The sequence below is a fragment of the Podarcis liolepis genome (genome assembly GCF_965112155.1).
Source record: "Podarcis liolepis genome assembly, chromosome: 11".
NCBI classification, from domain to species: domain Eukaryota; kingdom Metazoa; phylum Chordata; class Lepidosauria; order Squamata; family Lacertidae; genus Podarcis; species Podarcis liolepis.
The window spans coordinates 54,902,449-54,922,885 of NC_139565.1; the positions used below are offsets into that span (position 1 = coordinate 54,902,449).

Below are 20,437 nucleotides of genomic sequence, written 5' to 3' on the forward strand. Positions count from 1 at the left end.
TAGGTGGGAATTTCCACAGGGACTGTCTTTTGATTACAGGAGGAAGAAGGTGAAAATAAAGACGACACAGGATAAAGACAGTTTCCTGCATAAAAATCAAGAAGATCTACAGAAAGGAACTGTAGACCCAATTGCTGAACAAAGGAGCGTAATAGACATTTTGAACCTTTCATTTGGACAGAACCTTCCACCACCAACAGAGGAGGAACAACAATTGGGAGCAGTTGGAGGAATACCAGAAAAATAACAAGATGGCCCTGCAATTCCTTAGCTGGAATTGTAACGGGATGAACATGCCTTTGAAGAGACGACAAGTATTCCATATTTTGTACAGAGAACAATTGGACGTGATTTGCTTACAGGAAACTCACATAACCAGAGCCCACAGGAGACTGCTTATGAATAAAAAATTGGGACAAGAATTTATCTCGTCGGACAAAGTGAAAAAAAGAGGAGTTGTGATTTATGTAAAAGAGAAGTGGGCCCCAAAAATGATTTTTAAAGATGAAGAAGGAAGATATTTAGCGGTGGAGATTCAAGCACAAGGAGAAAAATTTCTGATAATTGGGATTTACGCACCAAATGAAGGTAAAGCAGAATTCTTCAAAAAACTTCATGAAACCCTGACGGACTACTTGGAATATAATATGATAATCATGGGAGATATGAATGGTGTAGTTTCTACAAACATGGACAAGACACAAAGACTGATACTTACTAAAGAAGGGAGACTCCCGAAGACTTTTTTTGAAATGACTGAAAACATGGACTTAATAGACATTTGGAGAACAAGGAACCCTCTTGAAAGAGAGGGAACCTTTTTCTCCCAAGCAAAGATGACCTGGACCAGAATCGATCAAATCTGGATTACTAGTGGAATGGCTCCGAAGATTAAGAAGGTAGAAATCTGCCCAAAAACCTGCTCCGACCATAACGCCGTGAAGATGGAAATGAAACTTACAACAACTGGTCAGTTTAGATGGAGAATGAATGACACCCTGTTTCGAGATAGAGAGTTCCACTTGAAGGCCCAAAAAACCTTAAAGGACTATTTTGAAATTAATCTAAGGGGCGATGTGGAAAGAAGAGTGATCTGGGACGCAAGTAAAGCTGTGATGCGAGGGTTTTTGATTCAACAAAATTCAATAAAGAAGAGAAAGCAAAAGGAGAAAAGAGAAAAAATTTTGGAAAAGATAAAAGAAGGAGAGAAAAAACTAAGGTCAAAACCAAAGTCCCAGGAGATTTTGAGGGAGATTAAATTGTATCAAACACAATATATGGAATTGATGAACCAGGAGATAGAGTGGAAAATAAAGCAAATGAGACAAAAGACATTTGAGTCGGCAGACAAATGTGGCAAACTCCTGGCATGGCAACTCAAGAAAAGACAGAAATTAAATACAGTTTCAAGTTTAGAAGTGGATGGAAGGACCATATCTAAACCAAATGAGATAAGAAACTGTTTTGTGAGTTATTTCAAAAAACTTTATTCCCAAGGATTACAAAATGAAGAAGACATAGATAAATTCCTTAATAAATATGGATTACAAAAAATCTCTGCTCAAAGTAAGGTGGATTTAAACCAGAGAATAACAGAACAAGAGATAGAGGGTGCCATTCAGGACATGCAATTGGGCAAATCTCCAGGGCCAGATGGACTGACTTCCAGATACTACAAATCGTTAAAGGAATGGTTGATACAACCGTTAAAGGATGTCTGTAATGAGATCTTAGAGGGAAAAAAGGCACCTGAATCGTGGAAAGAAGCATATATTTCACTCATACCAAAGACAGAGACTGAAAAGACTCAATTGAAGAACTACCGCCCAATCTCGTTACTCAATGTGGATTACAAAATTTTTGCAGACATTTTAGCAAAAAGATTCAAAAGAGTACTGATGGAAAAGATTCATAGAGACCAAGCAGGCTTTCTCCCAAAGAGACACCTCTCAGATAATGTTAGGAATATAATAGACATTTTGGAAAAGTTAGAGGTGAACATAAATACTAAAGCAGTTCTGATATTTGTGGACGCGGAGAAAGCCTTTGACAACATCTCTTGGAGTTTTATGAAAAAGAACCTTCATGGGATGGGGGTAGGCCAAGGATTTGAGAACGGTGTGGGTGCGATATATTCTGAACAAAGAGCTCAGCTGATTGTAAATAATGTAATAACTGAGGAACTCAAGATAGAAAAAGGAACACGACAGGGGTGCCCAATGTCCCCATTGCTCTTTATTTCGGTTCTGGAGGTGTTGCTGAATATGATTAGAAATGACCAGCAGGTTAAAGGTGTACAGGTCGGAGCAAAACATTACAAGTTAAGGGCTTTCGCAGATGACTTGGTTTTAACTTTACAAGAGCCATACACTAGCACGAAAAAGGTGTTGGAGATAATTCAACAATTTGGCCAGGTAGCTGGATTTAAATTGAATAAACAAAAAACTAAAGTCTTAGGGAAAAACCTGACAGATATGGAGAAGAATAAGTTTCAAGAAGAGACAGGTTTGATGGTGGTTAAGAAGGTGAAATACCTAGGGGTTAATTTAACATCTAAAAACTTGAATTTGTATAAGGACAATTATGAAAAATGTTGGTCAGAAATTAAAAAAGATCTAGAAATATGGTCAAATTTGAGATTATCAATGTTAGGCCGAATTGCAGTAATTAAGATGAATGTATTGCCTAGAATGTTATTTTTGTTTCAAACTTTGCAGATTATTGACAAGATGGACTGTTTCAAGAGGTGGCAGAAAGATATTGCGAAATTTGTCTGGCAGGGCAAAAAGCCCAGAATAAAATATAAAATACTAACAGATGTAAAAGAAAGAGGGGGATTTGCCCTGCCGGACTTAAAATTGTATTATGAGGCAGCAGCATTCTGCTGGCTGAAAGAGTGGATGCTCCTCGAGAATACAGATATCTTGGACTTAGAAGGTTTCAATAACGCATTTGGTTGGCATGCATATTTATGGTATGACAAAATCAAAGTGCATAGTGCCTTTAAAAATCACATTGTAAGGAAAGCGTTGTTCAATGTATGGATGAGATACAAAGACCTGTTGGAAAACAAAACCCCTAGATGGTTGTCACCCTTAGAGGCGAAGGCCCATAAGAAAGTCAATATGGAGGTCGGATGGCCAAAGTATTGTGAGATTTTAGAACAGGATGGAGAGAAACTGAAATTAAAGAGCCATGAAAAACTAAAACCCAAAGTACAAGATTGGCTCCACTATTATCAAATAACGGAGGTTTTTAAACAAGACAGGAAAATTGGCTTCCAGGTGGAAAAATCAAAACTTGAGACAGAATTGCTAGAACCCAATACTAAGAATTTGTCAAGAATGTATAACTTGCTGTTGAAATGGAATACACAAGATGAAATAGTTAAATCAGCTATGATTAAGTGGGCACAGGACATCGGCCATAACATTATGTCTGCTGACTGGGAAAGGTTGTGGAACACCGGAATTAAATTCACGGCATGTAGTGCCTTAAAGGAAAATGTGATGAAAATGGTATATAGGTGGTACATGACCCCAGTCAAGCTAGCAAAAATTTACCACTTGCCTGACAATAAATGTTGGAAATGTAAGGAAATTGAAGGTACCTTTTATCATCTTTGGTGGACATGCCCGAAGATTAAGGTTTTCTGGGAGATGATATATAATGAAATGAAAAAGGTATTTAAATATACCTTTCTTAAGAAACCAGAGGCCTTTCTCTTGGGCATTGTCGGCCAATTGGTGTTAAAAAAGGATAGAACTTTCTTTATGTATGCAACAACAGCAGCAAGAATACTGATCGCAAAGTATTGGAAGACACAAGATCTACCCACCGTGGAAGAATGGCAGATGAAAGTGATTGACTATATGTCATTGGCGGAAATGACGAGCAGAATTCGGGACCAGGGAAAGGAGACTGCGGAAGAAGATTGGAAGAAATTTAAGATCTATCTTAAGGACTACTATAAACTTGAGGAGGCTTAGAATGTCGAGATTCTACAGAGAGAAAGGGTTGCAGTAATATAAGATTAGAATAAGAAAGGACTATGACGAATTAGAGTTGAAAAAAAATATTTATAAGTTGCTATAAAATTTGGACACGAGGATGCAGAAAGGGGAGGTATGGGGAAGTCCGAGGAAAGGAGTTTATGAAAAGACATTATGAAACTATACTTGTTTGTTTGTTTGTTTTCTTTTTTGTGTTTGTTTGTTATAAAAATTTTTGTAAAACTAATAAAAAATATTATAAAAAAAAAATGAATTGAATCCTTGGGATCTCTATGGAAGGCTGAGGAAAAGACTTCTGTCTGAAACTGTGTAGATTTGGGGGGGGGGTCCCATCAGGTGGTCTGCAGCAATGTGTGTAAAAATACAGTTAAAAATCACACAGCACCTAGCACAGAGCAATTACAACTGGCAGAAAAATCATTAAGTCGTCTGCCAAAAAACCTTCAGCAATTTTCCAGGGGTCTGTGGAGGGGGGAAATATTTGAGAACCACAGGTGCGGACGATACTGAGCTAGGCAGACAGGTGGTCTTGTTGGAAGAGTATATGGAATACCTGTGGTGGTCTTGCCACAATCTGGCTTGATATGAGGCAGCTTCTTGCATTCCTAAAATGTCCCCCCCCCCTTTCTTATATACTGTGGTCTCAAAGGAATTGCAGCACCACACCAGCTAGCACAAAAAATTTTTTTAAAGGAACCTGCTTAACATCAGGTCTCCTTTGGCTCTAAGAGATACAGAAAACTATTTAATTGCATTTGATATGGCAGTTCTCACCTGGCTGCATTTAGCGTAGCACTGTCTAAAACTTTGCCTTTCAGCGAGGGCTCTGAGCGTGACTTTGCTGACCAGGAGGAGCCAAGCTTGTTTTCCTGACCGCTGTAGCAAGAGCACTAAACAGTCCAAGCCTTTCTTCCTTCTTTGCAGTACCCCATGGTAGCCGACTTGTTTCATGATGGGAAAGACGCCACGCCAGCTGCTGCGACTGGAAAAGGAGCTTCCTCGAAAATCAATATCCGCTCTGCCCGTCCAGCTGTGAAAGCAGCCAATAAAGAGCATAAGAAAACTGTCGGGCATCAGGTAGGAAATCGTTCTTACACACACTTGGTGGAACTTTTGTGTTCCCATTGCAGCATTTGTCCTCTTTATAGGGATGCGGGTGGCGCTGTGGTCTAAACCACTGAGCCTCTTGGGCTTGCTGATCGGAAGGTTGGCGGTTCGAATCCCTGCGACAGGTGAGCTCCCATTGCTCGGTCCCAGCTCCTGCCAACCTAGCAGTTCAAAAGCACACCAGTGCAAGTAGATAAATAGGTACCACTCTGGTGGGAAGGTAAACGGAATTTCCGTGCGCTCTGGCACTTGTCACAGTCCTCCGTGCGCCAGTGGCGGTTTAGTCATGCTGGCCACATGACCCAGAAACCTGTCTGTGGACAAACGCCGGTTCCCTCAGCCTGAAAGCAAGATGAGCACCACAACCCCATAACTGTCCAGGGGTCCTTTACCTTTTTACCTTTTATAGGTACTCTTTGTCACACCAAAAATGTAAGACTAAGTGAATAACCAATACTGAGCACTACTGCTTGGATGCATTTATTTACTTAAGTTCTGCTGCCAATTTTAGGTATTCCTCCCCCCTGCCATAATTTTTATCAAATTTTCTGTTTTACATTTTAGAATATTCATTTAAACAACCTTAAAATATCAATGAGTTCCCTTCTACTCTTTCCATTGTTCATTTTCCATAACATAAATCCCTGCATATTTTATGTAAACTAAACCATTGAGTATTCCATTATTCCATCCATCAAAACTTAGTTACACTGTTGAATTTATCTTAATGCTGCCCACGTTTTCAAATATACACAATTTCCCCCAAATATACTAAAATAAATTTATTTATTTATTTTAGTATATTTGGGGGAAAATTTAGGTATTCCCCTCCACCTGCCACCACCTTAGTATTTGGGGTGGTTTGGCATTTCTTTTGCCTTCTGCTTAGATGTGGGGGCAGGATAATTTATTAGGGCATAAAACCACCCCAGTGACCATTCTAAGGGTCAGATTTCTTCCATATGCCGACCATGATATTTTGCTTCCATTGGAAGCGATTCATATGTGTAATAAATCTTAACTAACTCAATTTAAGTTCCAAAATAAGGCTTCTCTCGGACCAGAATTTCTCTCAGGTCAGTCTTGCGTGAGGTATCCTTGCCAGGTGGGTTTTGCAATATTTGGGCCAGATCCAAACATGTTGTTGTGCTAGCAGAAACCAGTGCAATTTGCCCTGTTCGCGTCGTGCGACTTTCTGCCCTCTCTTTCCCCCTGCTCCCTCTCCAGGGAGAGATAGTTCTGTCTGGCAAACAGAAATGCTTACTCTTGACAGAATGAACGCTTTAGCACGATGTTGAATTGCACCCTATTGTATTTAAAATGCCATATGCACTGTTTTCCTATTAAAATATCCAGAGCAATTTGGGCAGGATCCTGCCTAGAGGCGGGAGCATAGAATCTGATGTCCTTTGGGTCCATTCCTCCCTTGCTGTTTTGTGATGTTAAAAGGCCAATTCTCTCCCCCCCCCCTCTCTCTCTCCTCGAAAATCAATATCCGCTCTGCCCGTCCAGCTGTGAAAGCAGCCAATAAAGAGCATAAGAAAACTGTCGGGCATCAGGTAGGAAATCGTTCTTACACACACTTGGTGGAACTTTTGTGTTCCCATTGCAGCATTTGTCCTCTTTATAGGGATGCGGGTGGCGCTGTGGTCTAAACCACTGAGCCTCTTGGGCTTGCTGATCGGAAGGTTGGCGGTTCGAATCCCTGCGACAGGTGAGCTCCCATTGCTCGGTCCCAGCTCCTGCCAACCTAGCAGTTCAAAAGCACACCAGTGCAAGTAGATAAATAGGTACCACTCTGGTGGGAAGGTAAACGGAATTTCCGTGCGCTCTGGCACTTGTCACAGTCCTCCGTGCGCCAGTGGCGGTTTAGTCATGCTGGCCACATGACCCAGAAACCTGTCTGTGGACAAACGCCGGTTCCCTCAGCCTGAAAGCAAGATGAGCACCACAACCCCATAACTGTCCAGGGGTCCTTTACCTTTTTACCTTTTATAGGTACTCTTTGTCACACCAAAAATGTAAGACTAAGTGAATAACCAATACTGAGCACTACTGCTTGGATGCATTTATTTACTTAAGTTCTGCTGCCAATTTTAGGTATTCCTCCCCCCTGCCATAATTTTTATCAAATTTTCTGTTTTACATTTTAGAATATTCATTTAAACAACCTTAAAATATCAATGAGTTCCCTTCTACTCTTTCCATTGTTCATTTTCCATAACATAAATCCCTGCATATTTTATGTAAACTAAACCATTGAGTATTCCATTATTCCATCCATCAAAACTTAGTTACACTGTTGAATTTATCTTAATGCTGCCCACGTTTTCAAATATACACAATTTCCCCCAAATATACTAAAATAAATTTATTTATTTATTTTAGTATATTTGGGGGAAAATTTAGGTATTCCCCTCCACCTGCCACCACCTTAGTATTTGGGGTGGTTTGGCATTTCTTTTGCCTTCTGCTTAGATGTGGGGGCAGGATAATTTATTAGGGCATAAAACCACCCCAGTGACCATTCTAAGGGTCAGATTTCTTCCATATGCCGACCATGATATTTTGCTTCCATTGGAAGCGATTCATATGTGTAATAAATCTTAACTAACTCAATTTAAGTTCCAAAATAAGGCTTCTCTCGGACCAGAATTTCTCTCAGGTCAGTCTTGCGTGAGGTATCCTTGCCAGGTGGGTTTTGCAATATTTGGGCCAGATCCAAACATGTTGTTGTGCTAGCAGAAACCAGTGCAATTTGCCCTGTTCGCGTCGTGCGACTTTCTGCCCTCTCTTTCCCCCTGCTCCCTCTCCAGGGAGAGATAGTTCTGTCTGGCAAACAGAAATGCTTACTCTTGACAGAATGAACGCTTTAGCACGATGTTGAATTGCACCCTATTGTATTTAAAATGCCATATGCACTGTTTTCCTATTAAAATATCCAGAGCAATTTGGGCAGGATCCTGCCTAGAGGCGGGAGCATAGAATCTGATGTCCTTTGGGTCCATTCCTCCCTTGCTGTTTTGTGATGTTAAAAGGCCAATTCTCTCTCCCCCCCCCTCTCTCTCTCACACACCTCTAAATCCCTGAACAGTCTCTGCTGAAAAAGGATTGCATTTGAGGAGTTGTGAAGCAAGCAATTTGTCACCGTGACACTGTGTCATTCACACATGCTGCAGCCACGAGGCAATGACCAGGATTGGGCAAACTATTCACCTCCCCCTTTTACACGTGTTTCCATGTGCATGTTCCTCACTTGACTGCAGTGTCCAGAAGAGTGGGCAAGGCTTCACAGGTAGAGATGCTGCGCTCTAGGGCTGAGTCATCTCACAGATTTAGCACTTGCTCATTAAGTGTAATCAGGTGTAGAAAAATAAAGTGATGTTACACCCCACATTATGTCATCTCATTTCAGGAATGGGTTGTCTTTTTAATTGTTTCTTCCAGTTCCGTAACTCCTTACATTTGCTTATGGAGACCCTGAATGCCACCACTCCCCACTACGTACGCTGCATCAAGCCAAATGATGAGAAGCTTCCTTTCAGGTAAGTACGACAAGACAAGAACATCAATGGGCTGAAGTTAAGCAGACCATGAGACAGTTGATGTCTGACTGTCAGTTGTGGTTGTTGCTGCTGCTGTTATTTGTGCCCCACCCATTTGACTGGGTTGCCCCAGCCTTCAACATATTTAAAAGTATTAAATCTTAAAAAGCTTCCCTATACAGGGAATGTCTTCTAAAGGTTATATAGTTACTCATCTCCTTGACATCTGATGGGAGGGTGTTCCACGAGGTGGGTGCCACCACTGAGAAGGCCCTCTTTTCTAATTGTAATTGTAATCCTGCCCGATGCTGAGCACTGCAATAAGCCTTTAGAAATAGGGGGTGACAGCTGCCTTATGCTGTGTTCACCTAGCCCTGGCAGCAGCTCTCCAGCGTTTCAGACAGGGGGTGTTCCCAGCCCCACCTGGAGATGCTGGGGTTTGAACCCAGAGCTTTCTGTATTCAGAGCAGAGGCTCTACCATTGAGCCACTGCCCTTCCCCTAAAGAATATCCTATGTATTGTGGCACCCAGAACTGGGCATAATGCTGCAGGTGTGGTCTGACCAAGGCAGAATAGAGCAGTACTATTACTTCCCTTGATCTGGACACTATGCTTCTGTTGATGCAGCCTATAATAGCATTAGCTTTTCTTGCTGTTGCATCACACTATTGACTCATGTTAAGCTTGTGGTCTGCTAAGATCCTTAGATCGTTTTCACATGTACTGCTGGCAATCCAGGCATCCCTCATCTTATATTTGTGCACTTGGTTCTTCCTGCCTAAGTGCAGAATCTTACATTTGTCCCTACTGAAATTCATTCCCTCGCTTAACTTTTGCTATAGTTACTCCTATGAAATTGGCAATAGTCTCCGCTTCTTCCTAAACGTGTTGTTGAATAACTGCTGTACTCTGTCCCAAAGTGGCAAGAGTTTGATTGTGGCAGCAACATTTCAGAGAGGTCTCTTTGTTATAGCCAACATAAAGAATTGCTTTGGGAGTTTGCATGATGAAAGGTGCTCAGTCAAAGCAAAATTGCTAGTGTTATTTATTATTATTATTATTAAAATGGCGCGCGCGCACACACGAGCACACGTACTGCTGAGCTGCTCGCTGGAATAATGTGCTAAATGTCTGCTCTTGTGCATTTGACTTCATGATAAAATAATGGATCACTTGCTGCGGGATTGACAGCTTTGATGGATTTTATAATGTGGCGAATACCAGGAGGCGGCGTATTTCTGCTATTATGGTGCATCAAGGGCTACTCAAAACTGCTCATTGATTCTGGATTTGCAAATATTAAATGTTGACAGCAATTGCTGAAGATTTTGAGCCACAGAAAAGGAACTGGCGAGCAATCCTGGAGTTTCTAATTCAGTTCTGGCAAATTGTGAACTTGCCAATATATTTATATTTATATTTATATTTATATTTATATTTATATTTATATTTATATTTATATTTATATTTATATTTATATTTATATTTATATTTTTTATATTTTTTATATTTATATTTATATTTATATTTATATTTTTTATATTTATATTTATTTTTATTTTTATTTTTATATTTTTTATATTTATATTATTTCACCCAGCCACTTTGGGCAGCTTCCAACACACATAAAAACATAATAAAACATTAAAAAATTCCTGATACAGGGCTGCCTTCAGACCAGTTATTCATTGAAGGGGGGTGAAAAGGCCTTCCACAAGTAGGATCCAGAATTCGGAATTCATTTCAGGTTGAAAGCAGTGGTCCCATGCACCTCCTTGGTGCTGGGAAATTGAAGGTGACCTCTGCTTAGTGTTAGGGACAGGAAACTGTTTTGTTTTCTTCAACCAGAGGGCAAGGTTCCCTCATAGACCATGTTCTCCTTATGCTAGAGGAGGGTGAGGGTCAGAAGCAAAAATTGGTGGGACAGCAGATGTACACCAGGGGACATTCCAGGTACACAAAAGCCAGAGGATGCTATATCACCACCTATTACCGCATCTCTCCATCCTTCAACCTGGCATGCGATAAGCATTGTTACAGTTCAGGGACACATCCCAGCTAGTCAAAAGCATTTTCCCTTCACTTCTGTGCCCCTGACCCACCCTCCACCCCCAAAATGCATGGGCCAATTAGGGAAGTTGCCTGGGGAGACGGAGTGAAGTTTGGGGAGAGCCCCAAAGGCCAGATTGAGAGGGCTGTCAGCCCACATCAGAAGTTCCCCGTGCCTTTGCAGAATGTGGTTAAGAATGCTTTAGTGTTTCCAAATCCAGAAATGGTTTGCAAGATCCTCATAGCGATTCTTTTCTTGCAATGCGCTAAATTTCTCTATTTCCACCCCACTTTCGATTACAGTTTACCGTATTTTTCTCTCTATAACACTCACATTTTTTCTCCTAAAAAGTAAGGGGAAATGTCTGTGTGTGTTATTGAGCAAATGTGTGGTCCCTGGAGCCGACTGGCCCGAGTACAAACCCCTCTCCTGCATTGTTAGCCAGCTGCTTCTCCGCACACCCCTCTCGTGCTCCTTGTCCCTTCTGTGTTTTTCCTTCCCACTCCACTTAAAACATGGTTACAAAGCATGGATCCACATGGGTCCTCAGGATCTTTGCATTGGGTCAGCCCAAACTCACCATCAAATCACATGTCTGTGGCCACAGCATGAAGCACAAAAATGATACATCCACTGTTTCATTCAGAATTTTTTTTCTCTTGTTTTCCTCCTCTAAAAACTATGTGCGTGTTATGGTCAGGTGCGTGTTATCGAGTGAAAAATACGGTAAATTTTAGTGAATGTTGAAGTACTCCTAGGGAAGTCGTAGAATCATAGATTTGGGAGGACCCTCTAGTCCAACCCCCTGAAGCATCCATGGCAGATGGCAACCCAACCCCTGCTTAAAAGGAGAAGCCCACAGCCTTATCTGTATGAAACCTCCTCTGGTTGGGCAAATTTCTGTCCTCATTACTACGCTGCTTGGCATTGCTAACAGTTGGGCTGCCTGAAAAAAACTGCTGTTAGGGCTTTTAGATGTATTGCATTGCCACGTTCATAGGTGCTATAAATTTGTTTCTTTGCAGCTTTGACCCAAAGAGAGCAGTCCAGCAGCTGAGAGCCTGTGGCGTCTTGGAGACCATCCGCATCAGTGCAGCTGGCTACCCGTCCAGGTACCATATCTCTGAAATGCTCTTCTGCTGTGTTGTTTTTAGTGTGTGTGTGTGTGTTGAAGTTAACAAACACAAAAGCAGACTAGAATCTTCATTCTTGGAGGGGGAAAAGTGCGTCCTATAGGGCGAAAAATATGGTTTATTTCAAGGAGAAATCCCAGCAGTAACTATTTTTTTCCGGCTACAACATAGAGGTGGCCTCTTTTAACAACCCAGGCTCCATAAAATTTCAAGTGACAAGTCTGTAAGTGAATTAAAGAGTGGCCAGTCATCTGGTGTTCTGCCACACGGCATGTTTAGCATCATCTTCTCTAAGCCAGTCCACCAAACTGTCTTGTGCTAATGCAGTTTGCGATGACTGGCTTACAGACAAAGCGAGGATAGAGACAGGTTTGCGTTTGGAATTTGCACCACATTTTGGGGAGCTTGGAGTTAACAAAAGAAACATTTTAGGTGAAATTTTCCACATCCCAGGTATAAATCAAGAGATAACGGTGACAAGGGCAAGTCATATTTCGGGGGTGGGAGTGCATCTGGCTTCACCGCTGAGCAGTTTTCATGTTTTACTATCAGCATAACTATCAGCTTTATCATCTGCAGCAATGGGATTATAAACGTAAGGCTACTGTAATGGCGAGTCCTCATGCCACTCTCCCCCCCCCCTTACTTCTGCCCCAGAATGTAAATGTGCATTAGCAACAAGAAGGGGCGAATGCAGAGTGTTCTCTATGGGTCCCCAGAGAGGCATACAGTTCGGCCAAACTTACCTCATCTCATTGTATCTCATTAAACGCTCTTCCTAGTGACATTCCGTGTGTTGACATTCTGGGTTAGCGAGGGCTGCTTTTCCTCCTTACTCTTGAAAAGAGCACCTCTGCCACAGCCACTGTCCTGAGTTTATAACAATATCTGGACTTTCAGGGGATTCAATTGTGCAAACCTTTAAACTGGTTTTTGAAACCCATTTATTTTCGGCCACCTTCTGTGTCTTTATTCTGGCCCTTTGACAGTTTAGAAATACCGTATGTATATTTTAGGACCCGTTCTACTTGTGATTGGGATTTGTTTTAAACTGTTTTAAATGCCATATTTTATATTGCCGTAACCTGCCCTTCTGGTGAAGGGTGGGTACTAAATATGATGAGGATGATGAAGGTGATGATGATAACAACAACAACAACAACAACAACAACAACAACAACAACAACAATCATTGTTAGAAAAATTATCTGGTCCTCTGTCTGCAGGAATTTTATATATTAATCTTCTTTCTTTGCAAGCAGTTCCCTGCCCCATTACAGGTGTTAATACACTAATCTCAGCAATTATTCCCATTCTTCTACAGTGAAAGGCTAAAGGTGTGTCTACTTAACATTAAGCTCTAATTCATACTGGCTGTAATGTCCGCATCTCATTGCCATTCACCTTACAGTTTTCTCCTTTCTATAACTGCCAACTAAGATTTCACTTCGTATATCTGACAATGCGGGCTTGAGTCCATGAGAGCTTTGAGAGCTTTAATAAATGCGTTAGTCTTGGAGGTCCCACAAGGCTCTCTTGATTGTTCTTGCTGCAGAAGAGACTTAGCATGGCTACTTCTCTGGAAATTACTCATTTTAACAAGCCCTTGTTTGCAAATGGTTGCTAATGCTGCTGCCATTATTGGGTGTGGTTTTTTAGATTATCGTATGCATTCCGTTTCCTGCCAACCTAGCAGTTCGAAAGCATGCCAGTGCAAATAGATAAATAGGTACCACTCCGGCGGGAAGGTAAACGGCGTTTCCGTGCACTGCTCTGGTTTCGCCAGAAGCGGCTTAGTCATGCTGGCCTTTTGACCCAGAAAAACTGTCTGTGGACAAACACCGGCACCCCCAGCCTGTAAAGTGAGATGAGCGCTGCAACCCCAGAGTCATTCGCGACTGGACTTAACGGTCAGGGGTCTCTTTACCTTTATGCATTCCGTTTATTTTGCTGTATTGTGAACCTCCTTGTGTGTGCAGAGAACCCCCAAAGGTGGCTTGCAAAATGAAATAAGCACTTACAGTAGGACCTGTGTCCCTCCCAAAGAAGGATATAGAAAGATGGCGAGCCTTGACAACTTAGATCATGGGCAAACTAAGGCCCAGGGGCCGGATCAGGCCCAATCACCTTCTAAATCTGGCCCGCGGACAGTCCTGGAATCAGTCCTGTGTTTTTATATGAGTAGAATGTGTGCTTTTATTTAAAACACATCTCTGGGTTATTTGTGGGGCATAAGAATTCGTTCATTTTTATTTATTTTTTCAAAATATAGTCTGGCCCCCCACAAGGTCTGAGGGACAGTGGACCGGCCCCCTGCTGGAAAAGTTTGCTTACCCCTGACTTAGATGTTTATTCCAGCACACTGCAGGAAAAGCTTAAATCCACGCTTCCTTGGGCTTCTCCTCTTCCAGTCCTTCAAGGCTCTGAATCACATCTACCCCCGCTATACTTTGCCCATCGGAAATACTTTGCATCTCTTGCCACCGGTTCTACGTCCATTGCATGCCTCTTAATGCCAGCTTCCGGAAGTCACAGGTGGGGAGAGTGCTATTGCACTCAGGTCCCGCTTTCAGGCTTTCCATAGACTAGTCACTGTGAGGACAGGATGCTGGACTGATCCAGCAGACAGTTCTTATGCTCACATGTCTCACTGCTGTCTCTGCTGGTTTCTCAATAGGGATGTTGTTAAAGCAGTCCCTGTCCACTTAGCCTCCAGCTCTGTCCTTAGCCGAGTGCTTACCATGCCGTCACAGAGCAGTTAGCAGCCTGAGATAAAAAGCAGGAAGGTGTGTCGTGAGGTTTCTTCCTCGTCTGCCTAGACCAGCCTTGTTTAATCTGCAGTTCATAAGGAATTCCAGACATTACTACTGAGCTAGCAAACTGGAAAGCTGTTAATCGTACATAGTCCACACAAATAAACCATCACGATAAAAGTTCAGTGGAGCTTTAATAGAGAATTATACTTCCCCCCTGTTATTTGGGGTTTTATTCATTTTTTTTACAGCCTTTCCATTGCTAAGCCCTCCCAAAAGCCACAATAGACCTGCATATAATATTTATGGCAGCCTGTCTAAAGATCAGAAGACTTGATGGGCGTACAGGAATGTAAGATGCCATTTAATCGCCAGGGCAGTCTTCCTATATGGGCAAGTTCTGCACCGATTTACTTTGCAGCGAGGCTGGGTGACCCTGGGCCAGTTTATACCATCTGCAGATCCTAGTGGTGAGAGCTTTTTCCTGAAATGCACAATTTCAGGCTGAGGTGAAGGGTCGCCTGTTTTAAGGCTCTGCTGTCGCAGAAACCTCCCCACATACAAGTGGATCACAAGCCCCTGTTGTTTGAGCTTAGCAGCACTTTCTGAGACACAGCCCTTCCCTTCTCCAAGGTTTGCTCTTCTCTGAATTTTGCAGTTCTCCAGCCAAGTGATATGTGCAGGAATGCATGCAACAGGGCAAATTGTGCATATAAATGCATACGTTACTGTGAATAATATTAAAAAGCATTACAGCTGATGGAAATTGAGTCACAAAAAAAGTGCAGATTACTGAAATTTGCATACAAATATATGTACGGTGGGATGTGGGTGGCGCTGTGGGTTAAACCACAGAGCCTAGGACTTGCCGATCAGAAGGTCGGCGGTTCGAATCCCAGCGACGGGGTAAGCTCCCGTTGCTCGGTCCCTACTCCTGCCAACCCAGCAGTCCGAAAGCACAAAGTGGAAGTAGATAAATAGGTACTGCTCTGGCTGGAAGGTAAATGGCGTTTCCGTGTGCTGCTCTGGTTTGCCAGAAGCAGCTTAGTCATGCTGGCCACGTGACCCGGAAGCTGTGCGCCGGCTCCCTTGGCCAGTAAAGCGAGATGAGTGCTGCAACCCCAGAGTCGGCCACGACTGGACCTAATGGTCAGGGGTCCCTTTACCTTTACCTATATGTACAGTAGGAGAAATTTGCAGTAAAATGCTGGTGAATCGTCACGGGGAGTTTAAAAAAACAAACTAAAAACAACAACCCTCAAACCGCTGTGGAAAAAGAGAAACTGAAAGAAACCAACATTGACGGAATCTTCTGTCCCTAATTGCAAATTTGTGTGTGTGTTTATTATGTATTTCTGAGTTCACCTGGCTATTGATTAAGAATTAGCACATAGTGACAGATGGCCAATAAATAAACGCTGTAAGATGTCTGCAGCTTCAGGTCCCTTCTGGACATCTGAAGGCAGCCCTGTTTAGGGAAGCTTTTAATGTTTGATGCATTAAATTTTAAATATTTTGTTGGCAGCCGCCCAGAGTGGCTGGGGAAGCCCAGCCAGACGGGCAGGGTATAAATAAATTATTATTATTATTATTATTATTATTATTATTATTATTATTATTATTATTTGAAACCAATGCAGAAAAATACTGCTCTACATTTCTGGTCACCTTAAGGTCACAGCATAAGACAAGGGTCTAACAGACAACCAGGATACTTTTAAGTTCCTCCTGGGCAGATGGCTGACCCACCTGCAGCTGCCTGTACATGTTTCTGTGTATAGGATACCATGTAATTCAACATGGCTGGTTTCAATGTGTCTGCATTGCATTGGCGAAGGAGTAATTACCGTTTCAGTTGTTCCTCACTGAAATATTGAGAGTTCAGGATCACCTTGCAATCCCTTGACAAAGCTGCTGCAATGTTTCTTGTTCCCTTTGTGTTCCCTTTGTGAAATTGAGAGAGCAGCTTTTTAATCATTCCTGATTTCAGAGAGCACTGACAGAACAGGAACCTTCAAAACTATAAACACTGCATTTGGCAAAATTGGATATGCTTAGTTGTGGGTTTTTTGTGCCATGAAATACTAGATTTCTGCATAAATATGATAGAGACTAAAAATGCATAATTCAGTTTGAAGCGCTGCTCAGGAGCAAAGGGGTGTGTTCATTATTAGAATGTACCATGATGAATGCACCATCCCTAAGAAATGGACAGTGTATCGATCACAGCCTTTTTTGTTTAAAGCAAGGAACACTGTCTCTTACTTCTTGAAAACCGTTTTGAATCAATTTATCTTCGTTCTAGAAGTGCTGGCTACACTTGAAAGGTAATCTTTAGAAACCATGAACTTGAATAGTTGAGCTCCTCAGCTATCACTCACAAGCTTCCTTGTGTGCAAACACTTTCGCTTTAAGATCAGTGAGTCAATGCGCAGCTGTTGCAGAAGGGTCAGTCATAAGAACAGAAGAGTTATCCTTCCTAGACCAGACCAGTGTTCCCAGTTCTGAGGAACCAGACAGAATCTGGGAAGCTCATCAGCCCAGTGTCAAAGTGATGATCTTCCTGTCCGTCTGTCTCCAGAGGTATACTATGTGTATGTCAAGTGAAACCTGCAACAAAATGTCGCAGTATAGAATGCTCCTGTTTAGGGTTCTGTCCGGTCTTGCCCTTTACTTGAATACTCCATTCCAGTGGTTCCAAATTTATTTTTTTGCACAGACCGCTTGAAAATGGCTGGTTGTCTTTGTGGACCATAGAATGATTTTTATGCAGTTGTCGTGCTCTTTGCTTCTTTTATTTCTTATTCTTGCATTCCATAGAATTCAAACTTTGTTGTTGTTTTTATTTAAATTTGTATACTGCCCTATACAATCTCAGGGCTGTCCACGGGGTAAAACAATGATTTAAAAATACAGAAAACATTATCGAAATAAAAACAATAACCCAGTAACGCCCCCCCAACACATTTTAAAAGGGCATTGAATACAAAATAAAGAAATAAATGAAGCAATAAAGTTACAATTAAGATCAATATTGAATGTTCAATGCAGACATGCCTGAATGAAGCTTGAAGGCCGTTTGGTGCCCCATGAACTATAGTTTGGAAATCTGTGCTCCATTCCTTTTCTCTCCTTGCCCCCCAACACCCCCCCCAAAAAAACCCCAGTCTGTCAACATTCTGAGGTCCCTATTGGAACTGCTCTCCTTCCCCTCCCCAGCCTACAAAGTTGTTTTATTCTTCTGCCAACTGATGGTTCCTCCAGTCCTGCAGAAACCTTCTTCTCCTTGTGCATAGATAGAAAGGACTGTTTTGTCTAGGAGTGCCTTCAGTCAATATTTTGTGGGAGAGAGTCAAGCACGGAGAGTAAAGCACACCGGAACTTTAGGTTTGCGCAGTTAAAGTGAATTATTAAAGTGCTCTGTAGCCCTAACATAGGTCTGGGAAGCCTCCAAAAGCTGCTAAACTACAACTCCCATCATCTCCAGCAAGCATGGCCAATGGGCAGGGATGATGGGAGTTGTAGTTCACCAGCATCTGGATGGCTGAATGTTCCTACCCTGTAATGTGTATGGGTTGCTCGTGCGTAAGTTGCCGCCTCTCCAGGCTTTGTTGCCTTGCTAAACCTTTCAGTCTGGGCAGCCCTTCACTTTGTGGCTGCCTCAGTCGCTAGCAGAATCCGTCAGTGGGCGTTTCTTAAATCTTTTCCAACATAAAAGTTGTTTGACACCCAGTCTTCTCCTACTCTCTCTGCGCGGAAGTCTTCTGCGCAGGGTGGGCGTGGGTAGCGGAGGACCCGTGCTCTCCCCGCTGGTGTCCGGTGAGGAGTCCTGGAGCCCTCTCGCCGATTCCCCCCTCAGCCCCTCTATATCCCTGGTGTTGCGCTGATTTGCTTCCCCATCTGCGGAGCTGCCTCTCTCCCTGCTGGGCCCTTCTCCAGCATCATTTGAGAGCCTTCCCTCCGCCTCTAGCTCCGATGTCAGTTCCCTGACACACCCCTTCCCCTACTGAGTCATTTTTAATGCCTTTTGTGGTTTGGAAAGTGATGAAGAATGTACCGAAAAGAATGGGATGAAGGAATAATGACATATAACAAGAAGATGTTGTTTTGTTTTGTTTTTAAAAAGCCTACCATAAACAAATCAAGGTGAGCACAGGATCGTATGATCGCCCTCTGAACTAATTGGAGCAAATACTCAAGAAAGTTCCGATATGGTCTAAGCACCTCCTAAGCTTTTGTGGAAGCAAATCAGCACAAATGCCAAATAACCAGGTCGTCTGGAGCAGCCGTAAATAAAGTTCCTGTTCTGAAAATGAGTTTGCTGTTAGTGTACGGGATAGCCATTGTTAAGTCCATCAATCAATAATTTTTCTAATCCTTTTTTTAAAATGTCACATAAGCTCAGCGGCCGTCACCCTCATGCTTTGTGGCAGTGAATTTTGTCAAGTACGTGCTAAATGAAGTTACTTCCTCCTGTCAGGCCTGAATCTGCTGCTAATCCGGTTCATTGAGTGAATCGATGTCGGGTGGCAGAAGTTGCACTCAGAGCCACTGTTCTTCCCAGGAAAGCAATGCAGGGTATAAAGATTTACTATCTAGATATACTTTAGGTATTTGAGGTAGAGCGGGAGGAGGCTGGAGTCATCACAGAAATGCTCAATAAAACATTTGCTTTTGGTTTGGCCTTAACAGAGCTGAATACAAGGGTGACTGGCTAACCCGTTTAAACAGCGGCAAAGCTCTGTCGGCATTAAAATGCATTCAAGAGATGCCTGAAAGTCAAAAGCAAGGATGCCTCCCAAATCTCTGCTGGAAGAGTGTTCCAAAGAATGGAACCAGCGACACTAAATGCCCACTAAATTCTAGCTTTAATATGGGGGTCAACTAATATCACTCCTGCAGATGATCTGGGAGATAAAGGCTCCAGTGGTCCTTAAGGAATCCAGAACCCCAATTGCCCAACACAAGCGCCTTGAACAAGACTCAGTAGCATATGGGTAGCTCATGCAAATGTTTTAGCAGAGGCGCTGAGCATCTCCTCCCATCATTCTGCACCAGCTGCAGTAGGAACATGATTCATACCTGGTCAAACTTTTTGTCTGATTGGCAGCGACTCTACAAGGTCTCAAATAGTGGTCTTTCCCATCTCCTGCTATCCGATCCTTCCAGCAGCAGATGGCCAAGGATTGAACCTGGGTCCTTCTACATGCCAAGCAAGTGTCCTGCCACTGAGCATCAGTCCCTCCCAAGCAGGCTGCAAGTGTCTGAAAGGCAAGAGGCCGTGTGAAGGCACCTGGGTCCTTCGGCATGCAATTCTTATGCCCTATGACTGAGCTGTGTCCCCATTCCTTTGACTGGGCCAGTTAACGCCATCATTTCCCCCAGTACAGGAGCAGCCGTGGCCTGTGCTTATCAGTGCACATATGTGTGACTGAATGGGGAAGAGAACTAGGATATAGACAGACACTTTGAGTAGTAATTTGCACAACAACATGTGACACGGAGACAGAACCAATCATGAGAAAGATGCAATAAACCAGGCCCATTATGCGAAGCTATAATTCAGTAACCAATTGCCTACATAGTTTGGCTTCAGCGAGGGGTGGGGGAATTTTAAACCTTTGTTAGCTAGGCACGTAGCTCTAGTGCCTCTGGGTCTATTCTAGGTAGAAGATCTGCAGCTTTGTGTCTAGCTAATGGCCAAATAAATTCCCCTGATGAAGACGGCTGAAACAAGTTGGGAATTGCTTCGCAAATTTACTGTTTATCGATGCTTGCCTCTTGCATCTTTCCGGGGCTGTGTACATTGAGTGCTTGAAGACTCGGGAACGCTAG

The 20,437-nt window shown here is 42.6% G+C and overlaps 1 protein-coding gene across 7 annotated transcripts in view; it reads left to right on the forward strand.

Annotated features, from left to right (window-relative positions):
• The window catches only part of MYO5B (myosin VB), a 291,350-nt gene that overhangs the window by 191,114 nt on the left and 79,799 nt on the right, over nt 1-20,437 (forward strand). For all 7 annotated transcript variants that reach the window (XM_083465667.1, XM_083465669.1, XM_083465672.1 and 4 more), the window contains exons 15-17: nt 4,938-5,090; nt 8,568-8,665; nt 11,742-11,828. In XM_083465667.1, coding sequence (XP_083321793.1) covers nt 4,938-5,090; nt 8,568-8,665; nt 11,742-11,828 — 338 coding nt within the window. The remainder of the gene's footprint in view (nt 1-4,937; nt 5,091-8,567; nt 8,666-11,741; nt 11,829-20,437) is intronic.